A 14,247-nucleotide genomic window follows, 5' to 3' on the forward strand; every position below is an offset into this window, starting at 1 on the left:
TTTTATAAATTGTTACAAATTTGAAGAATTATCTAAAATTGACATGATTCTATTAATGTACTGTACAGTATTTTAATTTTTATGTCTAAGATATACATAATGTTTTCATAGTAATTTTATGAAAATAGTATTAAAATATAATGAAGTTTTAAAGCTTTTTCCATTTTTATTATTTTAATAAGATATTAAATTTGAATGGCAACTAAATGTAATAAAAATTTAATATACAAATTGATTTAAGGCTAATTTTGCAGTGATTACGAGAACTGTATGGAATATGTATAAGATGTACGACCGGCATTTTGAAAAGGCAATTTTTTAATACCTTACATATTTATGAAACTGAATTCAGATGAAACGCTCACTTACAATTATTAAATAGTAAATTATTAATTTTTTAAACTTTTATTTCTTATAAAATATAAGTTATGCTCTACATGAAGTACAAATTTGCTATGAATGCTTGTACAAGTATACATGAACTGGATGACTGAGTTTGTGGTTTTATAGATAGATTTTTGTCAACAATTATGTGATTTACAGATAAAAAAAATAAATGAATGTTATCCTAAGTTTTTGATTTTAGAATTTCAATGTATAGTGAATTGATATAATTTTTTTTTCCAAATTGTAAATAAAAGTTTTACAATCAGTGTTATGGTGTAATTGTTAATAATTAATTTCATTATAAATAATTCTAGGCTTGTTAATTCTTAGAAATTTACAAGGACTATTTTAATGTTTTTTTTTGTGACAAAATCCTTAAGTAATTTTTAAAAATAACATAAGTTTATTAGCATTAAAAATGAATTTATATTAACTTTTGCATGATGTTTTTCAGAACTAAAAAAGAAATAATTTTCCTGACAAACACTAATTTCAAGTTACATCATTCTGTTCATAAATTGATTTCTTTTAAATTATATATTGTATGCAATACCATTCCTGATATAAAATATGATCTCATCAACAGAATTGAATGAATATTACATCAGAATTTTAAAATTTATGTCTAAAAGTAGTGTGTGTCTAGACTGCACAAGACAGTTATATCATTATTTTATGGAAAAATCAATACTGTCGGTCTCATTTTAATGTTTAGTATCTATGAAGTTCACTGAATAACCTCTGAATACAGTAACCTTGTTAGGTATGCTATTGTTTTAGTACTTACAGAAAGTGGACTATCTCATTCAGATCATGCCATTAAATTCAATAAATAATTTACAATAATGGTTATTTTGTAATAAAGTTTGTTTGAAATATTTGTGATTCGTTAGCATTAATAACTATAAAATCTGCTTGATACAGCTTGTAATTTGTATCTATTTAATAATTTAAATTGGTGATATATACATTTTTTTGAATATAAGCTTTTTGATAGAGTTTAACTTGTTTAATGTATTTGGATTAAAGATAATTAAGTTACATTTGAATGTGTCAGATTTTATTGCAACTAATGACCAAAATTTTAAAACTGATAAACTATTTGATATATTAGTTAACCAAATTTATTAATTTTAATAACCAACAGATGTTAATTTGAAAGAAGAGAAGGAAATTAAACATCAAAAAGTCATTTACATTGCTTAATTAAGTGGTCAGTGACTCTTGTTAGACAAGATATGACTTAATATTGTCTGAATTATTTTTTTATTTGATTCACTCAATAAATATATTTGTCAAAACAATACCTGGTTTTTAGAAAGATTGAAAAAATATGTATTTACTAATTCAAACAAATAATCTATAGTCATGAATAAAAAATGATGTGTGAATATTTAAAGACATGAAATAGATGTAACAACTTTATATACTCTTGAATAAGAATTGTTAGGGTTGGTTGATCAGTGATTTGATTAGTAATGCAGTGTTTGCTATCAGATTTAAAGAATCAATAGCCTAATATCAATAGTTATGATGCTAATTGCTCATTCAATTTTGTAATCATTGTGTGTGAAATTGATTTAAGATAAGTTAAAAGCTAAAGTCCAGATTGTATCTTATCTAGCAAAATTGTTAACCCTCACAATTTCTCCTTTGAAGAGTGTTTTCAAATTTTGTATACCAGTATAATGATTTGTTTTTTTTGCTAGAATATCATTAAATTTTTTATCTTAGTAAAATATATTTAAGTGTAGATATAAATTTATAAATAACTTTATTTTTGAATCAGTTTCTTAAATTAGATGGTGATGCTTGATATTTATCACATTTGAAATGTTTTTATTTATGTCAAAAATTTATTTAAAACAATTGTATTTACAAAAAATATACTATAATTCTATAGTTAGTCAATATTTAAACATGAAGATATAAAAAGTAATACAAGTTTATAAGGAAATAAAAAATTATTAATTCATTTTACATAGAAGAGGTTTTATAAAATCTTTTGTCTCCTGTTAATGGTATTATAGTTCAATTATCCAAGTAAACAATTGGATAATATCCAATTGTTTATTTGGATAATATCCAATTGTTTACTGAACAACTTTGTTGAGATTCTATAAAAATACTCTTGGGTTACTGTTAAATACAAAAAATTGATGAAAATGTTCAAATTTAAAAAAAACTTAATTATTTTTTTTACTTAAAATATTGTAAAATTTACTTGTTTATAAATTTTTGAATTTTAATTATAAANCCTGACCTAGATGGTTTCTTCTAGCCATATTGCTTGTATAAACTCATTTAAACTTGTAGCAAATGTCTTTAATAGTGCCTTTCATCATTCTTTTTATTGTAGTCTTGCACTGCACACACCAACTGCAATGTTTTGCATTCACTCACATCACCCATGATCTTATTCCTGATATTTGCACATGAATCATCTTTCTATCAAATTGGGTGTTCATTGTACCGATCGCAACAAGTCCTACAATTTCATAGCTGTGTGCTTAAAAATTATATCATTGCTTAAGTTTTGCACACCAGTGTATATTAAACAAATAAAAAGATATAGCAAGTCAGCCAATTTTGATAAATTCTATGTAACATATTAATAGTACACAAATATTTAGTGAAGTTTTTGTATTTTCATTTTAAGTCATTCACAAACTAAAAGTTTACAGTTGTTTCCTCACCTGTTGTATTTTCCATATTAATTTATGATAATTTTAAATTTATTTCTACTTATTAGTAAGAAACACTAACAATGGGTATATTCACTTCTGTGGAAAAGGAATTTGTATTAAAAATAATTTTGCTAATGAATTTATTAAAATTAAGTGTATTTCTTAGCACTTCGAACATTACAATACGGCATCAATTAGATATTTCCTCATTCGATCATCATACACTAATTTCCACACGCGACAAAATAACACGTGGATATACATTTAGGCCTAAAAGTTTCATCTAGTAAAAGGCATTACAAATTCATAATCTAATTTATTATTATTGTATCAAATAATATTTAATTTTCTAAATAATTAATTTTCTAAATTTTTTAATTTTTTTAACACGGATAATTCCATTATTTATAAGAAATATTATAAGAAATTACCTTTTCCAAATCACCGCAAAATGGCTGCTTCTAATAAACTGAAAAAGATGACACGTACACCTCTAGTGTCAAATTTTATCTATTTTTTAGTTCTATTCAATAATTTTATTAATGTAAAAATTTGGTATTAAATTTATTAATTATTATATTTTTTATAATTTTGTTCACATTTTTCAATTTATACATGAACATTAGAATTCAACTTTTTTATTTTTATTGTTTTTACTCCATTACGGAAAACGACCAAATGGCAGTATGTTTTAGACGGCGGCCTACGCTTGAGGACCCGGCTTTAAATCCAGACATGTCGAAAAACATCAGGAATTTTTCGGGGAATGGTCTGTCAGGATATGTTAAGCCCCGTTCCTCACCATCCGGCTTCTCCATCGTGGGCTTGGCTGAACTCATAATGGGTTTGTTAAAAACATTTCTCTTAGTGTACAGTACACAGAACGAAAATATTTTTTAAAAAGGTTCGTAATGGATTCTACCAACTACAAGAAGGCGGGTAATGATGGTTCGGCCAGGGCGACGAAGTATGATTAAAAAGGCTTTCTTAAGTGCCATAAGCCAGAGAATCTAGAATAGAAAAAATACACTGAAATTTTTTTAGATTTTATTTTGGAAATGATTAATTAATATACTTTTCACAATTTTATAAATCTAAATTTTATAATTTTCTTATCATATCGCCAGCTTCGATGCATATCATAATTGCAGTCAGTAGCGTAACAGAGGGTAGCAAAGGTAAGCATGTACCCCGGGAGCCACGGAAGCACCAAATAAGCCCGTAGAAGTTTTTGTAATTAATGGTGAATCAGAAGCGTCAGTTATGAGGTTTAATTTGGGCACCAAAACTGTTCGGCACAGCCCTAATTACAGTATTCAAGATTGTATCTATTTATCTCATTTCCTTCCATGGTGAGGTTTAAATATAGAATCAGTTCAAACATTGAACTCACAATAAATCGCTTCAGTATCGCGTTATTCTATGGGAAAAAATGCAATTGTCTGAGATTCCTACCAGCAGGAGGCACAAAACCAATCATTTCCCCAAAACTTTCTTCGAAGTAAAATGTCTGAAGTGAACATTATACATGGGGCTTGCTAATTTAAATTCGCTTCGGCCCATGAAGCTATAATGCGCCACTGCTTCTCTTTTCTAAAGACTCGTATAGAGTGACCATGCAATATACATAGAACCGAACTGAGACTTCCGATTACAAAACATTTCGATCACAGATTCAGAGAACTGCGTCTTAGCTTCGGTTTACTATTCAGGGAGATCAGAAATAGAATCCTGACAATGACTGCCTAGATTTTTGACGAGTGCTACCAGAACTTCAATTGAATTGATTTTCCCTTCGGGATTCTTATTTAAAGAAAATGAGACTGCCTGTGAATCTTCAGATCAGCAAGGTACCGGTTAGATCGATCTCATTCTTTCAACTTCTACTCACTACCGATATAAATAATCGACTTTCCAAGCTTTCGTGTTGGATGAATTTTCTCATACAATGTACCGGTACAGTGTAAATTCAATGGACAATAGACCGAACATGAAACCAATATAATTTTCCTTCCTTTCCTGAAAGTCCAGCTATAACAATATACTACAGTTCGCTTTTGGTAATTACTATAATGAAAAGTTAAGAGACCTGAAAATAGCTATCACGTGCACTTTTAATTTTAACTCTTTCTGTCCTATGGGTACTAAGGCGACCTTTATATCAAACCCGTACAATATCCACGAACTCATAAAAAGCTCTGAGATTTGCCAGAATTCGGTTCCGAGTCCCGCAAAGAAATATGCCGCCGCCTTAAGTGCCATCTCTATAACCTATTGTTGCCAAAATTATTCAGCAAATGGTTTAACGTATGAGAAATATCCATAAAATATCAATAAAAGTAAAAGAAGGATACAATTCTATTAAATCATATATAATTTTAATAATGAGGACAAAAAATTATTTTTTCCCCACTTAAAAGAACCATTTCCTCTTACGAAATTATAAAGTTATTTCATTATTATTGTGTTAAACACAATAATAATGAACACATTTCAAAATTTGTTACAAAAGTTAATTATAGCAATGATTAATTAATAAATACAAATATTTTTTCTTTAAGAAAACTTAATTAATATTTATACCACGTAAAGCATAATAACCGTTAAAAATTTAAATGTGTGACGTAATATGCTGGCTAGAAAATGAAATTATTTTATTTTTTAACTCTTTGATGTATAATAAATTTAAATTATCAACTAAATTATTAAAATAGTATATTTTTAGTCTGTTTCAGTTAATTAACATTAAATACTAAAAAAAACTTTTAACCGTCGTTATGACGAAAAATTTTCAGTATTACGTCATAAGTTCTTTGTTTCGAGGACGTTTTCTCCGATTTATTTACGATTTGTAGAATTAAATTATTTATACAGTAAATTAAAAAATTCGAATTAAAAGTTAACGAGTATTTAACTGGTGTTTTATCGATAGATAATAATTTTATGAACAATATAGAGGGCGTGAAAATGATTCGGTTTAAATAATTGGAATTATAGGTGGCGTTTTGTTCGAGAGAAAAGACTCGGAGGAAGAGGTTGTGCTAAGAAGTAAGGGATGCCCTCATAAGTCATAGAGAATGGATAATTTAATGAGAGTGTTTATGGGGATTGTAACGGGAGCCAAAGACTCTATATGGGGTATATTATCGATTCGAGACATGAATAAAGAGAAAGAAACAAAGCCCGTTAACCAATTAGTAACAACAACATTGTCAAGGAGGAGAAAACAAGAATCGAATCGAATCCCTGAAATCAAAAGTGAAGAGACAAAAATTTCTATAAGAATATTCCAGTGTTGTTTGCTCAATGGTGGGATATTTTGGGCAAGTATCGCAATTTTCTCTTACTTAGTATTACCTGGTCTTCATAAACTTATGAATTTTGTGTTTAGTCACAGCCCCAGTATGGCTGCTTTTGTGTGGAGTTGGTTGAGACCAATTCTGTCTTGTGTGTTTGATGCACTTTGGGTGCTACCTCTATTCCTGCTGAGTCGCATCATCAATAGCCTGTGGTTCCAAGACATTGCCAACACTGCTTACAGGCACATTCGCGGCCGCCCCCAGTACGTGGGAGGATTTAGCAAGACGTGGGCTGACAATCTGTTCAGTTTCTTGATTCAGGTTTTATTTCTGATGCAGAGCTATCTGGTGAGACTATTACCGGTATACATTCTGGGCCAGGTAGCCGGAATAGTGCATCTGTGTATGTTGTATTCATTTTATGCCTTCGAGTATAAGTGGATCAACATGGGATGGGAATTGCATAGGAGGTTGGCATTTATTGAGATGAATTGGCCTTACTTTATAGGTTTTGGCCTGCCACTCGCCGTCCTGACGTCGTTGTCCTCCTCTTTCATTACCAGCGGGATCATCTTTGCCATATTTTTCCCGCTCTTTATCATTAGCGGAAATGAAGCCGTTCCCATGACTGGAACGTGTGAATATAGACTTAGGTTGTTTTCTCCCGTCGTCTATCTATCGAATGCCTTTTTCCACCGTACTATTAATTTGGACAGACAAAAACTTGCAGCGAGAAAATTACACAGCTAGTATGAGAACTGTTGATTGATGACAGCGGAATCCAAATGGTAAACAGAAGAATATTTTGAAGCTTTTATGAATGTTTGTTGATATAACGTGTGTTTACTAAATGATGGAACCAATTTATCGACTGTTTTATAAATTGTTACAAATTTGAAGAATTATCTAAAATTGACATGATTCTATTAATGTACTGTACAGTATTTTAATTTTTATGTCTAAGATATACATAATGTTTTCATAGTAATTTTATGAAAATAGTATTAAAATATAATGAAGTTTTAAAGCTTTTTCCATTTTTATTATTTTAATAAGATATTAAATTTGAATGGCAACTAAATGTAATAAAAATTTAATATACAAATTGATTTAAGGCTAATTTTGCAGTGATTACGAGAACTGTATGGAATATGTATAAGATGTACGACCGGCATTTTGAAAAGGCAATTTTTTAATACCTTACATATTTATGAAACTGAATTCAGATGAAACGCTCACTTACAATTATTAAATAGTAAATTATTAATTTTTTAAACTTTTATTTCTTATAAAATATAAGTTATGCTCTACATGAAGTACAAATTTGCTATGAATGCTTGTACAAGTATACATGAACTGGATGACTGAGTTTGTGGTTTTATAGATAGATTTTTGTCAACAATTATGTGATTTACAGATAAAAAAAATAAATGAATGTTATCCTAAGTTTTTGATTTTAGAATTTCAATGTATAGTGAATTGATATAATTTTTTTTTCCAAATTGTAAATAAAAGTTTTACAATCAGTGTTATGGTGTAATTGTTAATAATTAATTTCATTATAAATAATTCTAGGCTTGTTAATTCTTAGAAATTTACAAGGACTATTTTAATGTTTTTTTTTGTGACAAAATCCTTAAGTAATTTTTAAAAATAACATAAGTTTATTAGCATTAAAAATGAATTTATATTAACTTTTGCATGATGTTTTTCAGAACTAAAAAAGAAATAATTTTCCTGACAAACACTAATTTCAAGTTACATCATTCTGTTCATAAATTGATTTCTTTTAAATTATATATTGTATGCAATACCATTCCTGATATAAAATATGATCTCATCAACAGAATTGAATGAATATTACATCAGAATTTTAAAATTTATGTCTAAAAGTAGTGTGTGTCTAGACTGCACAAGACAGTTATATCATTATTTTATGGAAAAATCAATACTGTCGGTCTCATTTTAATGTTTAGTATCTATGAAGTTCACTGAATAACCTCTGAATACAGTAACCTTGTTAGGTATGCTATTGTTTTAGTACTTACAGAAAGTGGACTATCTCATTCAGATCATGCCATTAAATTCAATAAATAATTTACAATAATGGTTATTTTGTAATAAAGTTTGTTTGAAATATTTGTGATTCGTTAGCATTAATAACTATAAAATCTGCTTGATACAGCTTGTAATTTGTATCTATTTAATAATTTAAATTGGTGATATATACATTTTTTTGAATATAAGCTTTTTGATAGAGTTTAACTTGTTTAATGTATTTGGATTAAAGATAATTAAGTTACATTTGAATGTGTCAGATTTTATTGCAACTAATGACCAAAATTTTAAAACTGATAAACTATTTGATATATTAGTTAACCAAATTTATTAATTTTAATAACCAACAGATGTTAATTTGAAAGAAGAGAAGGAAATTAAACATCAAAAAGTCATTTACATTGCTTAATTAAGTGGTCAGTGACTCTTGTTAGACAAGATATGACTTAATATTGTCTGAATTATTTTTTTATTTGATTCACTCAATAAATATATTTGTCAAAACAATACCTGGTTTTTAGAAAGATTGAAAAAATATGTATTTACTAATTCAAACAAATAATCTATAGTCATGAATAAAAAATGATGTGTGAATATTTAAAGACATGAAATAGATGTAACAACTTTATATACTCTTGAATAAGAATTGTTAGGGTTGGTTGATCAGTGATTTGATTAGTAATGCAGTGTTTGCTATCAGATTTAAAGAATCAATAGCCTAATATCAATAGTTATGATGCTAATTGCTCATTCAATTTTGTAATCATTGTGTGTGAAATTGATTTAAGATAAGTTAAAAGCTAAAGTCCAGATTGTATCTTATCTAGCAAAATTGTTAACCCTCACAATTTCTCCTTTGAAGAGTGTTTTCAAATTTTGTATACCAGTATAATGATTTGTTTTTTTTGCTAGAATATCATTAAATTTTTTATCTTAGTAAAATATATTTAAGTGTAGATATAAATTTATAAATAACTTTATTTTTGAATCAGTTTCTTAAATTAGATGGTGATGCTTGATATTTATCACATTTGAAATGTTTTTATTTATGTCAAAAATTTATTTAAAACAATTGTATTTACAAAAAATATACTATAATTCTATAGTTAGTCAATATTTAAACATGAAGATATAAAAAGTAATACAAGTTTATAAGGAAATAAAAAATTATTAATTCATTTTACATAGAAGAGGTTTTATAAAATCTTTTGTCTCCTGTTAATGGTATTATAGTTCAATTATCCAAGTAAACAATTGGATAATATCCAATTGTTTATTTGGATAATATCCAATTGTTTACTGAACAACTTTGTTGAGATTCTATAAAAATACTCTTGGGTTACTGTTAAATACAAAAAATTGATGAAAATGTTCAAATTTAAAAAAAACTTAATTATTTTTTTTACTTAAAATATTGTAAAATTTACTTGTTTATAAATTTTTGAATTTTAATTATAAAGTGCTTGGTTAAAAAGATGCTGATTTGTTTTTTGAAACCTTGTCCTGTTTTATAATTGTGGCATAGTAAACACTAGTATTGTGTTTTATTCCAAAGACATGTGGCAAATTTTCCATCAAATTCCTTTATTAGTTGAGTCGATATGGTACATTGTTTTGTACTCATTTTGGGCTTTGCCCCTCTTCAGTCAACTAAAATATAATATATATTTTTTAACTTATTACAGTAGAGAATTTACATAAAACAATGAGTACATAAACGATATATAGATGTACCTTTTGGTTACACTTTGTATAATTTAAAAACATGTAAAATCAGCTTTAATCTTTTGTAAATAAACTAGTATATTACAAATTAAAAGGTTAAAATCTTCCAGAATCTTCCCTTTTAGGTAGATTTTGATACAATACAACTGTAAAAATCTACTGTATACTAGTTTATTTACAAAAGATTAAAGCAGATGTTGCATATTTTTAAATTATAGAAAGTGTAACCAAAAGGTACATCTATATATCATTTATGTACTCATTGTTTTATGTAAATTCTCTACTGTAATATGTTTAAAAATATATATTATAGTTTAGTTGACTGAAGAGGGGCAAAGCCCAAAACAAGTACAAAACAATTTGATGGAAAATTTGCCACGTGTCTTTGGAAAAAAACACAATACTAGTGTTTACTACGCCACAATAAAAATAAGCTTTTAACTTGATTTGGATAATAATTATTTATATTTCTGATAAGATTAATTCAATAAGATGAATATATTTAGTTCTCATTAAATATATTCATTCTGATAGTTCATTTAATTTACAATTTAAGAATCATTTATATCCATCTAACATAGCATATTTTTAGAAATACATAGTTATGTTTAATAAATTTAGTTTTTGTTGTACTTATATATATAATTATTATTATTCTGATCTGATATATAAATTAATTTGATTTTTATCTATTTAAAGAAAAGTCATGAATTCATTAATTAAATGTTTATTGTGTTGTTTTAATTGTAAATGAAATTGTGTTTGTTGTGTGTGTGTATATATATATATATCCTAACAAAGTTTGCTGGTTATATAGTAATATATTTACAGCATCATCTGTCATATGCAAATTTGTTTCAATTCACTAATTTGATTTGTTTAATTGGTTCATTTCTAATAGTGATGTAAATTTATTAATTGATGATTAATATCTTGTTATATATAATGTTTACATGCTTGTAAATAATTTTTGTCATTGGAATAATCTTTTCATATTAATAAATTGTAACAATATTAATGTCTCCAAACTGTCACAACATTTGTCATAATCCATTTCAAATGGATTTTGTGTAAAAGTTTTACATGTTTCATATTTATGACTATTCTTTTCTGTATGTTACTATTGAGTTTCTAATTATATTTTTCCATTTCCTGTAGAATTCCTACATACATATTGGTGCAAAATTTTCAAATTTATCATATTAATTGATATACTGTTTTACCTTGCATATTTCATCCAAATCTTTTTTTTTCCACATTAACATAAATATTAACTGTTTTTGTATATATATTGAAAATATAAATATTTAAACCGTAATGATTATACAAAAATTTTGGTTCAATTTAAATCTTAAATTCTTTTTTAAAATCCAGCTAGATACAAATGGTAGACAACTTGAAGATAAAATACAATTCCTATTAAAATGATGGAATATATGACATTAAAAATGTATACAGAATACAAAATTTTAATAAAGAATTGTATTTTACCTTCAAGTTGTCTACTATCTGTCTTTGGCTGGATTTTAAAAAAGGATTTAAGATTTAAATTGACCCAAAACTTTTGTATGGTCATTATTGTTTAAATACATAAATAATCCTTAGGACAATACGATTTATGAAAATATAAATTTGTTGATTTTTATTCATGCAAGGTCCATTTTGATCATGAGGCAATGCAAATATAGTTCTTATTCTTGTTCCTAAATGACGCTTCTTGAAATTTTATAATTTCTCTTTATACTACTGTGTAGACTGAAACCATTGAACTAATTTAATACTTAAGTAAGAATTTGCAGCAAATTTGTTTAAATTATAACAAAAATCTATTTGACTTTGACTTTAAAATTATGGTAATTGACTTGATTACCTGAAAGAGCTTGGAGAAATTGATATTTAAAGTGAGTTCCAACAAAGTGGATTTTTTATATATTAAAGGAATTTCAAGTTATTTTTTGTTATTTATAAATGTTTGAAAGAGTCATGTAAAAATCCAGAAGGCTATAATTTTAGATGTTTATTTAAAAATTATAGTTACAGAGATTGTTTAAGTGTTAAATTTAGCATAAATAAGTTTAAACTGAACAAATATTTATTATTGATTGGTTTTTTGTTGAAAATTTGAAATGTTTACAAATAGATACTTTCATATATTTTAAAATATAACTGTTGTTAGAACAATGAGAGTATGCTCTTTTGAATATTTGTAAGTGTTCACAATGATGAAACATGATAACTTGAAAGTACCTAACTGCTTGTTACTCATAGTTTTTGTAATTTTTTCCTCCATTGAAGCATGCTTTTTTTATTTTAATATATCTGTGGAATTATGTTGTTCAATGTTGATAGAACAGAATTATAACTAATAACTGTAATCAAGCATCATAAAGGTAATTTGGAATTCATTATTGTATATAAATCAATTATTTAATATTTTGATGATGATGAACTTTTCTAGTCCATTTTAACATTATAATAGTTCAATGAAGACTGAAACAAATTAAATTGCACATTTAATAATGAAATACTTTAAAATTATTTACTGTCTTCCATTGTTAAAGAGAACTGCACTGTTAATTTACTTGTGAAGACATAAAAATAATAAACGAAAATGATGAATACAACAAACATTTTATGAATATTTTAATCAATTTTCTTTTTTTATATATAAATTTAATTATTACAAATTGTGTTGTGAAAGACAATACTAAGGAAAACATTTGGCCATGACAAATGAACAATCATGCATTCAGAAATTGTTACTTGAAAAATAGAAATGTATTAATTGTAATTTTCTTTTTTGAATAGTAAACAAAACAAATATTTATTCATTTCTAAATGTAACAAAACTTTTAAATTTACAACAATATATAGCTCACTTATATTGTTATATAACAATTACAGTGATTAATACAAAAATTATTTATACTAATACATGCAGCTATACAAATAAAAATGATATCTATATTTTTAAGAATGACTTTTAACATGTATTAATTTGCCAAATCAATTTTGTTTTATTATAGAAAAGCATAAAATTCTTAAAATTATAGCAGAAATGTTTTTATTTATAATGCTTAAACTTCATTGAATTTGACAATCTTTGGATTATTACTACTAGTTGAGAAAAGCTATTGAGAAGGAATTTTTGTTTTAAACAAGTAAAAACTACTGCTGAATTTATGCTTATTGTAATCACTTTAGGACTTGTCTAAATTTATAATAATTGACTGATAATATTAAGCAAAACAAGTAAATAAAATACAGTTAGAGGATATTTTGGATTCATTGACTCATACTTTTTTAATTAATTAATGTTAAACTTGAAGATTTACTAATTAATATATAATTCCTATAGTATTGTTTGTCTGCCACCAACTTTAACAGCTAATGTAATACCAGCAATTTAATGCAGTTATTACGGTATAATTGTTATATAGTAATGCAAACAAATGACAAAGTTTAAAGTATTGGTTAAGATTGATAACAGTAGCTATGATGACTGCTTATTATGAGCCACACATTGAGGTTGACAGTAAAAGGAGAAAGAGCTTGAAAAAGCCTATTTACTTGAAGACAATGGGATTTAACAGACTTGTGACATCAAGGTACCTATAACGTCATACCAGTCGATGCAAAACAGGATAGTGTATATTTGTCCTATCTTGTTATGCTGTTTGGCATCAACCATGACCACATGTCTGCGTGGTTTTATTCCGACAGTAAGGTTGAAGTAAAGCAACAGTCCAGACAATAATTTAACTTTTATTTTTAACCAACCACTTGATTTCTACAGAGTAACTGTTAGGTGAGATGCTGGAGAGAAACAATGTTGCTATGGATGATCACCTTAAAAAACAGAGTAGAAAAAGTGACTCCTTGTCTTTCTCCAAAAATATATAGTCAGAGATCAAACTGTGGTGCCCTCTGCACTACATACTGAATAATAGAAAGCTCACAAAAGTTAAAATCACACTTTATAACACAATTATTGTTCCAACCCTAACTTATGCCTTGGAAGTTTGGATTCTGAACAAACAGGAAGAAAAGAGATTGGCTGCATTGAGATGAAATGCTTACAACATATAAAT

General features: G+C 26.6%; 1 protein-coding gene across 1 annotated transcript; it reads left to right on the plus strand.

Annotated features, from left to right (window-relative positions):
- The first annotated feature begins 5,946 nt into the window (after positions 1 to 5,946).
- LOC111615102 (etoposide-induced protein 2.4 homolog) lies at positions 5,947 to 7,247 on the plus strand. Its single transcript, XM_023356497.1, has one exon. The coding sequence runs from the start codon at positions 6,152 to 6,154 to the stop codon at positions 7,121 to 7,123; it is 972 nt and encodes a 323-aa protein (XP_023212265.1). The 5' UTR covers positions 5,947 to 6,151; the 3' UTR covers positions 7,124 to 7,247.
- The last annotated feature ends 7,000 nt before the right edge of the window (positions 7,248 to 14,247 follow it).

Source organism: Centruroides sculpturatus, unplaced genomic scaffold (assembly GCF_000671375.1).
Source record: "Centruroides sculpturatus isolate CEXI.00-Female unplaced genomic scaffold, Cexi_2.0 scaffold1408, whole genome shotgun sequence".
NCBI lineage: Eukaryota > Metazoa > Arthropoda > Arachnida > Scorpiones > Buthidae > Centruroides > Centruroides sculpturatus.

What these genes read in the sequence shown, in the direction of transcription:
- LOC111615102 (XM_023356497.1), top strand. Translation starts at nt 6,152, where the DNA reads ATGGATAATTTAATGAGAGTGTTTATGGGGATTGTAACGGGAGCCAAA.